Raw genomic sequence first — 12,836 nt, 5'->3', positions numbered from 1 at the left:
CACATGGCCAAGAGGAGTACCTTGAACATGACTATAGTGCTGGAGAAAAGGATTCAGACTAAGGTAATAAAGGACAAAAGGATACTAAATAATGAGTTAATGAACAGTTAACATTTTAATTGATATATAATAGCTGCCATTTATGCATTGTCCTGACTCTTTATGGTGGGACCTCCCACAATTATAAACAAGTTTCATAATCCTTGGTAAGCAAAGGATCTAGGATTCATATACATTTTAAAAAAGATAGTTTTTAAAATAAATCTGAGAGCTCTGTTATCTCCTTGGATATTAGGTGTCAAGAAACAGGAAGAAGGCCGTGCACTGTGGCTCATGCCTGTAATCCTAGACATCTGGGAGGCCAAGGTGAGTGGATTCCTTGAGTTCACAAGTTTGAGACCAGCCAGAGCAAAAGTGAGGCTCTATCTCTACTAAAAATAGAGAAACTGAGACAAAAGGATTGCTTGAGCTCAAGAGTTGGAGGTTGCTGTGAGCTATGAAGCCATGGCGCTCTACCCAGGGTGACAGCTTGAGACCCTGTCTCAAAAAAATAAATAAATAAATAAATAAATAAATAAAAAAATATAAAAAAGAAGAAGAAGAAACCTATGATGGAAAAGTAGAGGGTAGGAAAAGGCTTTTTAAATTAGAAATTTTGGTTTTAGCTTAAAGAGTCAGGCTAAGAGAGCTTTATAACTCACAAATAGTATAAATATTCTGAGGCGAGACAATTGAATCCAAATAAACAAAAGTGGGAGTCTTTGTGCCCTTTAATCACAATAAAGCTGTTAAAAATAATTATAACTTACAAATGTTGCACTAGAATCATGAAGAAATGTTTCCAGAAATTGTTGAGGTGGATTTAATGCCTTGATATATCTTGTTACTAAGATCTGTATGCCTTCATCATTAAAAACAGTAGTTATGATTCTTCGGTTAGGAAACATTGCCTTGCAATTCTTTTTAAAGATCTGAGCTCTTTGTAAAACATCTATTTGATCTGAAAACTAGAATCAGATGTAAAGTGTTTCAATATTGCACCATATTGTTCCCATAGGAAAATATCAAGAACCAATGTTTATTTTTGCCAGCTTTGAGATCATTATCACTAGTTTTTTATTTTAATTAATTAATTTATTTATTTTGAGACAGAGTCTCAAGCTGTCACCCTGGGTAGAGTGCCATGGCGTCACAGCTCACAGCAACCTCAAACTCTTGGGCTTAAGCAATTCTCTTGCCTCAGTCTCCCAAGTAGCTGAGACTATAGGTGCCTGCCACAACACCTGGCTATTTTTTTGTAGCAGTTGTCATTGTTATTTTGGGTTCGAATCCACCAGCCTGGGTGTATGTGGTTGGCGCTCTACCCACTGAGCTATGGGCACTGCCCTATCACCAGTTTTTAAAATAGTTTATTCTTCCTTGATGAAAGAAATTAAGTGTAAAACCTACCTTATCTGGTTTTGGATTATAGGTGACATATGATATTTGAGGTTCAATGGTAGCAAAAATATTTAGGAAGGTACCGTCTTTTAAATTATGCCCAGTGTAATCTTCTGTAGGAGATACATATGTCTTACTCCAAGTATATCCAAGCAAAACTGGTGGAATGTTTACTTGAAATGTTCCACTTATCTGAAAGGGCATATAAACATAATACATTATGCATGATGAAAACAAACATCAGTTAAATATTAGAGCCCTGCTTAGTGTTCTCCATAGGAGAAAGCAGGCTTGTGTGAGTTCATGGGCTTCTGCTCATGTGTACTTGCCCAGGTATGACCAGTTCTCCATGATGATCTGTTCATAGGTACCTTTGACACTGTGGGACCCTGCCTAACATGTGCTTTGTAGAGGCAGCAAGACTAAAAAAGACCTGAAGCAAGAAAGCAAGTTACTATACCAGAGTGAGAAGCGCCCTTAGAAAATCTAATTTAGGCTCAGGGAAGAAACTAAAAGACTGTGTTAGGGTTTGCATTGGGTCTAGAAAGAAAAATGTAACAGCAGGAAAGACATCTCTGAGAGACACAGGAGGACAGATCTTGGGAGTGAGTGCACGTGTGTGTGTGTGTGTGTGTGTGTGTGTTTGGAGGGAAGACGTGAATTATACTAATAACTAATAAGTAATAGTTGCTGAGTACAATGTGTAGGACCCTGTGCCAAGTGCTTGATAGAAGTTGTATCATTCTGCAGTGAAGCAGATACTGCCCTTATTTCCATTTTACAGATAAGAAAAAAGAGGCTCAGAGAATTGAAGTATTGTATGCAAGATCACAGAACTAATGAGCAGTGGAGCCGGGACTAAAACCCAGTTTTGTCCTCCTTTGAAGCTCACATCCTTAGCTACCTCTCTCACCTACAATCTGAGCTAAGACTGAGAAATAGCTGCAGCATTTACAAATGTAGGAAGTCCTATATGTCAACAGCTTAAATCCCTGTTGCTTTAACATGTGCCACACAAGCACCTCTACTCTCCTACCCAATATCCATTCTTTCCTCCTTTCTTACCAACAATCTTAATTGGTAACATAACAAGCAGTGGCCACACCACTAAAATAAAATGTCAGCAGAAGTCTGTTGGAGTTTTCTGGGGGAACTGTCTGCTTTTCAATATTGATATAGGCATTGCCTTTGCATGCTTCTCCCAGCCTCCTGTTGCAACACACATCTGAGGCTGAAGTGGCAGTGAACGGTCTGCATTTGTGAGGATGATTCTTGGTGATATTCTGGCACCTGGATTTCTTCTTGGGTGAGATAAATAGACCTCTTACCAGCATAAGGCATTGTTAGTCAAGTTTTCTTTTGCATATGGCTTAATGCAGTCCTAATACACAAGATTATTCTCATTCAAAAGTTCTCATTTGTTTGACAAATTTATCTTTAAGGACTTAATTCAAAAGTTATCTCCTTGGTAAAGTCCTCCCTGACCTTTCATTTTCCTCCTCAGTCTCCTCTTATCTACAACCAAACCCCTCTCCCTGCCCGCTTCCCCTGCAGCCCAGGAAGAGTACAGTACTCCTCCCTGCTCTACTCTCTCATAGAACCTATCTCCTGTCTCCATTAAAGCACTACTGCATTGTCACTTTGTACAAAGTGTTAGACTCACTGAGATGGAAAACTCATTTCTGCATTTTCAAATCTCCAGTGTCTGGCATGGCACTAAAGTACTTTGCCTAAGATCACTCAGTAAATAAGTAACAGAGCCTAAAATAGAGTCTAGGCTGGATTTTTATGCTTCGCTGGTCATGTAGGTATATTTTTGCTACATAACCCAACAGCAGAGCCCTCTGAAGTTCTCACAGAGATCAGGTGCTAATCATCAGTTTCACCATTAACGATAAATGACAAGCTGAAACTCCTGGGATTCATCATTACCAAGCAACACCATTAAGAATATTCCATGAATCCGGTCTTACAGAAATCTTATATAGAAATATGAATGTTGTTTTAAGACTAGCTGTCTGTGGCTCAAAGGAGTAGGGTGCTGGCCCCAAATGCCAGAGGTGGCAGGTACAAACCCAGCCTCGGCCAAAAACTGCAAAAAAAAAAAAAAAAAAAAGACTAGCTGTCCTATTCTTTATTCTATATTTTTTATTTTTGTACAGTTCTTTATTAGTAAACACCCTAAAGACATAAGAAATATATCTGTGGGTGTTTGCTGTTCTGGAGACAGCCAAAACCTTCAAATACTCTAAAATAGGGAATACTGTAATTGGGATCATTTTAATTGACTTACCAACCTGCCAATCACACAATCTTATTCAAAGACAACAGAAAATTTTTCTATTATCCAGAGGTCAAAACTTGGGATAATTAGCAAAGAACCATTTTCTATTACCTCAGATTGTTGCAGAAGAGCAGAAAAAGGGAAGATAATGGATCCGAGCCAATTCTTTCTTATATACGAATGACCATTACAGCTCTTGAGACAGTGATCCTATTAAAATACATTTTTTTACTACTTAATAGTATGTGATGAATACTTTCAGTAACTCATAGGCAAGTGTAAAAAAACCAGGCTGGTCTGATGGTAATAGGTTATCAGAACTTATTAACATTAGTGTCGTTAAAGTTAGTATACAATTCTTCAGTGCTAAATTTGAGTGGCTTAAAAGAAATATAAAAAATCATTCTCTTTATTTTTAAAAAGAAACCAAAAGATAAGTAAAAAGATACTTTTCTTGATTTTTTAACTTTTTAAAAAGATAATTGACTATTTATTTATTTTTATTAAATCATAGCTGTGTACATTAGTATGATCATGGGGCAGCATACACTTGGTTCATAGACCATTTGACACATTTTCATCACATTAGTTAACATAGCTTTCCTGGCATTTTCTTAGCACATTTACTAAGATTGTGGAGTTTATGTCATACATATAAGTAAAATGTACTATGCACAGGAGGGTGAAATGGAGGTGCTATAGTATTCCATTCTATATGTGAAGTAGTAATGTTATATACAAAGATAGTCCACGATAAATTAAAGAATATATTATAAACACTAGAGAAACAATTAAGAGAACAAAGAAGTTTAGCACCAGTAGTAAAGATAAAATGGAATCATAAAAGTATCTCAACAATACAAAAGAAGGCAGAAGAAAAAACAATAAAGAACAGATGGTATAACCAATAAACAGAAAGATGAAATTCAGCCACAAAATGAAAATTGCCACGTACTGAAAGGTAGAGATTATCAGAACAGATTATCTGTTTTATCAGATTATCTGTTCTGATAATGAAGACCCAACTACATGCTGTCTACAGTACATCCATTTTAAATATAAAGACACAGATTAAAAGAAAATGAAAAGAAAGAAAGAAAGAGAGAAAAAGATATATCATACAAACATTAATTAAAAGAAAGCAAGAATGGCTGTATTAATAGCAGACAAAGCAGACTTAAAAACAAGAAATATGTGTATAACCAGGAATAAAGCCAGATATTTCATAATGGCAAAGGAATCAATTCATCAAAAAGAAATACACTCCTAAACATGACTGAACTTAATAACAAAGTTGCAAAATGCCTAAAGCAAAACAAAATTGAAAAATGTGAAACCAAAAGCAAGTTGATAAATTTGATTTCATCAACATTAAAAATCATGGTCTTCAAAATATACTGTTAATAAAATGAAAAGATAAGCTAAATACCAGAAGAAAATATTTGCAAATCATATATCTGATGAAAGACTTACATACAAAGTACACAAAGAGTTCCCCAAACTCAGTAATAAGAAAATAAACAATGCCATTCTAAAAAACAGAAAAAGTCTTGGATAAACATTTCTCCAAAGAAAATATAGATGCCAAATAAGTATATGGAGAATTGCTCAACATCATTAGTCTTTAAGAAATGCAAATTAAAACTACAACGAGAAACACCACACACCTATTAGAATGGTTAAAATAAAAAAGACTGACAATGTGTTTGTAAAAATATGAAGAACTGGTAGTCTCATACTGGTGGGAATAAAAAATGGCACAATCACTTTGGAAAAACGGTTTAGCAGTTTCTTAAATAACCACTTGCTATAATATCCAGCCATTTCACTCCTAGGTATTTACTAAGAGAAATTAAATCACTTGTCTATACAAGGACTTGTACACGAATGTTCACAGCAGCTTTCTTTATAATAGTCAGGGATGCATGTTTACCAATGCAATACTACTATATAATAAAAAGAAACTATTTGACAAACACTATGTGGATGAGTCTGAAAATAGTTTTTCCGAGAAAAAGAACCAAGATAGGAAAAACAGTACATACTTTATGATTCCATTTCTATAAAATTCTAGAAAACACCAACTATAGAGACAGAATGCAGTGGGGATGCTATGCTTGGATCGTCCCTTTAAATCATGTAAATAAAACTAACATATTTGTGTATTTAGTTCTCCAACCTCTTGTAAATCAAAATAACCCCTTCATCAATTAGTCATTGAGATAATTTTCTTTTGAGAGAGAAAATTTGGTAGGCATTCTTTTGGATTTTCTAAGCTGTACCTATTGTCAGTTTAAATAACCAGAAAACTGCTCAGTTCAATTCCTTGGAGAAAAGCTATTACCAAATTTCTGTTTAGTATGTTACCCTCTGCCTTTAAAAACAGTTGCTAGACATGTTTTAATGTTTGTTATATCACCTGAAAAACTGGTTTAAAATATTGTCATTATGATTTGCTATACTTTTTTACAGAAAGCTTGTTTCTGAACCATACATTCCAAGGTCTTGGTCAGTTTCTCTGCCCTGAACTTCTGTTCCCTCCAGTTAGAATTAATTGCTCCTTCAACAGTATCGCCATAGAATTTGGTAAGCATCTATAACAAAGCATTTAATTAATCTATCCCAAGAGAGTACATACAATGGATATGCATCTTTACATTTTTAGTGCCAAGTTCAAGGGAAAAAATAAACTAACATTTATTTCAGAGCTTGCCATGGCACTGGGCATTGTGAACGTTCCTACCAATGAGGAAGACATTCAGCAATTTTAGAAATCAATGAAATAGAAAGGCATTTTAGTCCTAATAAAATTAGTCTCTTTTGTACAAGTAGCATATTTTCTTTGATCAGATAATGAGAAATATGTAAACTATTTTTTTTTTAATCTTTCTGTCTTAACTACCAGGAAGCTCACATTTAAATGTAATGTTCAACTGCAGAAACATACTTCTCCCAAGTTCTTGGCATTCTTATCTTTCTTCCTCCTATACATGGTTTATTATTTGTTATTTTTTAACTGCCTTATCACTTTTCTGATTTTATTGCAATTTTCGTCAAATCCTTTTTTTTTTTTCTTTTTGAGACAGAGCCTCAAGCTGTCATCCTGGGTAGAATGCTATGGCATCACAGCTCACAGCAACCTCCAGCTCCTGGGCTCAAGCAATTCTTCTGCTTTTGTTTCCCAAGTAGCTGGGACCACAAGCACCTGCCACAACACCTGGCTATTTTTTTGGTTGCAGCCGTCATTGTTGTTTGGTGTGCCCGGGCTGGATTCAAACCCGCCAGCTCAGGTGTATGTGGCTGGCGCCTTAACCACTTGAGCCACAGGCACCAAGCTTCGTCAAATCCTTTTAAGAAAATATTGGATAATAGATGTTGCATTTAAAATCAAATTTACATGAAGAAAAGAAGTTGCAGTAAGATGAAGAAAAAAAAAAGAAAAAAAATCAAATTTACAAATATGTTACTAGACTTCCTTCAGTCTGACCTTCTTAGAATTATTCCAGTGTTAATTGTTACAGATGTTCTACTTTACCTCATGTTTTTCAATGATCATTTCATCGAAAATGTTTATATATATCTTATCTTTTATTTTAGATAAACTTGAGAAGCTATAATCATGTCCTGGTGAGCTGCAAATAAAAAAAAAATACATACTTAAATGCTTAATTTTCTCAGAACCCATTTATTTTCTAAGCATTATTCATAAAGAACTATGAAATTGCCTGTGTTCTTTTCTTTTATAAAGGGTAACTAAGAAAAAGCTATATCCTTTGAGCACTGCTACCTTTCATTAAAGCTAGCACGTACATTATAATTTATCATATACATGTACCTCTTTTATCATAAAAAATGAAAATGTTTAAATGTCAAGCAGAAAAGCTTTCACTACAGACATCTACTGCAAACTTTTGTCTGGAGTATTATGCATTAAGATTTTCCAACTGTCTTAAATTCTGCTAGTTTCTGCTGGTTTATACATAATAGTTAAATTTTTCTTTTGCTCTTACTTAATAGATATGATTGTTTAACCACAGAGCTTATTCTCTTTCCCATATTACTTTTTGCAACCAGAAATTGTGGTAATGTAGCACATTTAATTTTGCAAGCTGTCTGCTGATGGCTTACTTGATTAGGCACATTTTGAAGGTAGGTGAAAGGAAGGTCTATTTTAAGCAATGAATTTCTACTCTCAGTTCTAGCTTACATATTAAAGCTCCATTAATCATCTAACAGTGATAGATATCACAATCCTGTAAAGTGATTATTTTACGCGAGGAAATGGAAGCTCAGAGAAAAGTTAAATAATTTGCACAAAGTAATGCCATCAGCAAGTGACAGAGCCTTGAATGGGACCTAGTATTGCTAGGCTCCAAAGACCAGGTTTTTTCCCTCTACAGCTGCTACTGAAGTTGTGTTTTGTTGAAGAGTGTCGCTTAAGGAAGCAACTACAATTTCAAAGGATCACCAACAAGTTTCTATAACTTTTTGAGATCTACAGACAGTGACAGTTGAAACTTTCTGATTGAGTTTAGAGAACAATGTTAAATTGAAGATTCCATATGTTTCTAAGTAGTAAAACAATAAGCTAACTTGCTTTTTTGCTCCTCCAGTGTTTCCTTTCTTCTTGCCCTTAGGGCAAGGGGAGAGGGGCAATGTTTATTTATTTATTTATTTATTATTGTTGGGGATTCATTAAGGATACAATAGATTACACTGGGTACAATAAATTACACTGATTGCATTTGTTAGGCAAAGTCCCTCTTGCAATCATGTCTTGCCCCCAAAAGGTGTGGCACACACCAAGGGGCAATGTATATTTATAACACAACTCCACACCAGCAGGAGAAAGGACACCTAACATTCTCAAGACATTTTTAGCTTGTCAACTTAGTATATCTCTTAAATCACCCAAGTCATTTTGTGTTATCTTGTGTTTTGTATTCTATTCAAACTTTCCTCAAATTTTACCACAGTTTCTTCTCCAAAGCAAGGATCATAAGACTAATTGCTATTAACTATTTATTAATTACTATTATTTATTCAATTTTCATGTGGCTTGTGTTCACTAATATGTCATGGAAGAGGGGAAAAGAGGTCTTGTAAGAGGGAAAGAAAAGTGCTAAATGAAATTTTTGCCTTAACCAAAGCCTTTTATCTAGTTGGTTGTACTCAAATGTGTTCTTGGCTTATCTCACTGCTATAATTGCAAGGATATAAAAACTTTAAAGTTCACTTATAAGTATATTTATCTTATTGATTGTTTTATGTTCTCCTAAATTAATTTATTTAATATAATATATCTTCTCGCTCTAATGTCTCTTATATTCCAAATATTTCCAAACAAGTTTGGAGAACTCTCAAGGATCTAAATGTAGACCTGCCATTTGATCCTGCAATTCCTCTTCTAGGTGTATATCCAAAAGACAAAAAATCATTTGGCAATAAAGATATTTGCACCAGATTGTTCACTGCAGCCCAATTCATAATAGCCAGGTCATGGAAGAAGCCCAAGTGCCTATCGACCCATGAATGGATTAATAAATTGTGGTATATGTATACCATGGAATACTATGCAGCACAAAAAAAGTGGAAACTTTACCTCTTTTATGTTTACATGGATGGAGCTGGAAAATACTCTTCTTAGTAAAGTATCTCAGGAATGGAAAAAAAAAGTATCCAATGTACTCAGTACTGCTGTGAAACCAATTCATAATAACTCACACTTGCATATGAAAAATGAAACACAACTCTAGCCTAAGATGAAGGAGGGAAGGAGAGGGACAGGGATGGGAAGGACGTGAAGGGATAGTAGGGGATGGTAGGGGGACCACAACTATGGAGCACCTTGCAAGTACAAGTTGGATCTATCGTGTGTACAACACAAATGTCCTAATGTTATAATTGGGTAAATGAAGTGAAAGCTATGCTGATTAGTATGATGTAAGCACTCCAATTTGTTCAAATAATCAACACACTGAAATTGGCATAAATGTATTTATGATCTATGTACAAAAGACTTAATAAAAAAAAATTTCCAAATGCACATGGCCACATATTTTACCTCTATAAACTTTTAAAGAAAATACATCTTATATACTAATTATTTAACTTGATACATATTATATAATACAACATAATAGGTTTTTCCTTTAAGTCAATACTCTACTTCATGTACAAGACTGAAAAAGGTCAAGAAAGTAAGCATCAGAGAACAAGGCAAAGCAAGAGGCCCAAGGGCCAGACAGGCAGCCAAATAAGGGCGTCTGTTTCAAACTGTGGATAATGACCCTGAAAATACAACTGAGCCAGCTTTGAATCTAGAAGAACATATTTAATTCTGCTAATAACAGAATAATCCATAGCAAAATTCCTAGGTATACTGATCTTTTAGGGCACCCCCACATATCAAGTGGGAATAATGGGATAAACAGAGTCTCCCTCTCCTTCCAAATTCTGTTTACAATCTGGAGACTTTTGCTTTGATAAGTGAAACTCAGGACATGAATATTTATATAGCCTACAAGATGTCATCACATATATGCAAATGATTGTCAGTTCTTCTGAGTTCCTGTAGTCTTTGGGTGTGTGGGAGACTATACATTAACATAGGCATTGTACAAAGCATATAAATCATATAAAATCATATGAATTATGAGATAATATGGAACATTAATTTAAAAGTTATATGAAATAACTCATAGAAAACCACACAAAATGGTGGCTAATCCATAAGACAACCTGCTCTGTATACATAAGAAGTGAATTTTCCCACATCTCAAGATAAAAAGTAATATTATTTGAAAAATTTTTAGATATTTAATAATGACAGATACTTGGTCAGAAAGGAAATTTGTACCTAGCAGTAAAGAACAGAAATATTAAAAGAATTGGATATGGAATGAGATCAGTTTTCACTGGATTATCTGTGTATGTGTGTGTGTGTTCCTAAACACCAAATTTAGTTATGGGATCAGGATTATTCTAGTCTATATCTGTTTTGATTCTTCTTGGGAGCACACAGAAACACAGGTGTATATTTCTGTTTGGATTTCAAAATATGATTTATTATTTATTTTAATTAAAAATACTTTTATATACAAGAATATTATAGGGGAAGATATCTCTAATCATTCCTTAGAAAGTACAATGGTATCACTTCTCAGCCTTTGGCGAAAACCAAGTGTAGAAAATGCAATGGTCTACCATATCAGTGCAAATTGACATATGTTTTAAAGTAAGAAAAGTAAAAGAAGTCCACCATTTATTAAAAAAGACTTATTAAAAAGCACAAACCATAAAGGAAATAATTGGTAAAATTAAAAACTTATTTTCATCAAAATACATCATAAAGAAAATGAAATGTCAAGCCATTAAATAAAAATAGTTTTAGCACATATAACTGACAAAGGGCTGGAATCTGTAATATATAAAGAACTTACAAAAAAAAGATAGAAAATATAATAGGAAAATGTACAAAAAATATGGAATGGAATTTCACAGAAAAGAAAATACCAATGGCAAATAAACTTATAAAAAGAAGTGCAAAGTGAAGAGATAAATAAACTACAATACATCCTCACAATGGACTATGCACGTATTATTCATTGGTAAAAAGAAATGGGTGTCTAAGCCATAAAAGACATGTAGCAACCTTATAGGCATACGACTAATTGAAATAAGCCCATCTGAAAAGGCTTCCAATTGTATGATTCCAACTATATGACTGTGATGGTTAATTTTAACTTGTCTATGACACAGTTTCCAGACATTTGGTTAAACATTATTCTAGATTTCTCTGTAAAAATGTTTTCATTTTTCTTTTTTTGTTTCTTTCTCAATTTATTTGTGTGTGTGTGTGTGTGTGTGTGAAGATATTTTTCAGAAACAATTTAAATCAGCAGACTTTGAGTAAAATTCCTCCATAATAAGGGTGAAATTCATCCAATCAGTTGAAACCCTTAATAGGAAAAAGACTGACCTCCCCAGCAGAAGAGAGAATTCTGCCAGCAGATTGCTTTCAGATTCAACTCTCCCCTGGGTCTCCAGCCTGCTATCTTGTCCTGCAGATTTGGGCTTGCCAGTTTCCATAATTTTGTAAGACAATTCCTTAAAATAAATGCATATCTTTTTCTCTCTTCTCTATAAACATCTTATTGGTTCTGTTTATCTGGAAAATCCTAATTCATACAATGACATTCTGGAAAAGGCAAAACTGTGGCGGTGATACAAAGTTGCCAGAGGTTCCAGGGGGAAGAAGGGAGGAATAGATGAAGCCCAGGGGATTTTTAGTGCAGTGAAACTCTTCTGTATGATGTTATATTGGTAGATATATGTAAGTATACATTTGTCAAAACCCATAGAATGTACAACACAAAGTGTGAACCTTGTAGACCTTGGTCAATAATGCTGTGTCAATGTTGGCTCATGGGTTGTAATATAGGTACCACACTGATGTGGGATGTTGAGGCTGAGGCAGGCGGCATGTGTATTGCAGTGAGGGAGTTTGTGGGAACTTTCTGTACTTTGGGCCTACCTTTACTGTGAACCTAAACTTCTCTTAAGAAAGAGATCTTTTAAAAAATGGAAAACAAAAACCCAACCTCATTAGAAATAAGGGAAGATAAGTTAAACCATAATGAGAATACCATTTTATTTTATTTATTTTTTCCTCTGGACATATAAATAATCACCAGCTGATGAATTCTCTTGAGGAATGGAGAGGGTTGGGTAGGATCAACCCTGTTTTCAAATAGGGACATTAGGGCACAGAAAGAGGAGCCGGTTGGCTGGGCTTACAGGACACACTGGCCAAAGCCAGGCCAAGAACTCCCAGCTCCACCATGCTTGGAGGGGGCTGGTATGAGGAAAGCATTCTCTCCTTCAGGACATCCCTCATCAACAGTTGCAGGTGGGTACCCCATGAACTGCCCAAGGTCTGGGAAGAGTGAATGGGTGGGTGCTCAAGAGGCTGGGTTCTCAGCAGGCCCTGAACCCATCCTCTCCCCCATCCCTTGTGACTGATGTTTCCTCTGCTCCACTTGATGCCGAAGCCGTGTCAGGACCAGCTCTGAGGCCTGGATCAGGCTGTGCTGCAGGATGTGCACGCCCT

General features: G+C 35.1%; 2 protein-coding genes across 4 annotated transcripts in view; both read right to left on the bottom strand.

Moving 5' to 3' along the window:
• The window catches only part of LOC128580661 (protein CC2D2B-like), a 27,919-nt gene extending 16,866 nt beyond the window's left edge, over positions 1–11,053 (bottom strand). For 2 of the 3 annotated variants that reach the window (XM_053582849.1, XM_053582851.1), the window contains exons 1-3: positions 7,260–7,639; positions 3,836–3,934; positions 810–1,007 (exon numbers count right to left, since the gene is read on the bottom strand). In XM_053582849.1, the coding sequence (XP_053438824.1) occupies positions 810–1,007; positions 3,836–3,934; positions 7,260–7,409 (447 nt within the window). In that variant the 5' untranslated portion in view covers positions 7,410–7,639. Of the gene's footprint in view, positions 1–809; positions 1,008–3,835; positions 3,935–7,259; positions 7,640–11,020 lie in introns of those variants that run through there. The other variant, XM_053582850.1, reaches the window with a different exon arrangement.
• Positions 7,956–12,836, bottom strand: part of LOC128580659 (protein CC2D2B-like) — a 121,539-nt gene continuing 116,658 nt past the window's right edge. Inside the window, 1 exon segment of the mRNA XM_053582844.1 lies at positions 7,956–12,836. Coding sequence (XP_053438819.1) covers positions 12,688–12,836 — 149 coding nt within the window. The 3' untranslated portion in view covers positions 7,956–12,687.

This window comes from Nycticebus coucang, chromosome 3 (genome assembly GCF_027406575.1).
Source record: "Nycticebus coucang isolate mNycCou1 chromosome 3, mNycCou1.pri, whole genome shotgun sequence".
NCBI classification, from domain to species: Eukaryota; Metazoa; Chordata; class Mammalia; order Primates; family Lorisidae; genus Nycticebus; species Nycticebus coucang.
This window is presented reverse-complemented; position numbering and strand designations above follow the sequence as displayed.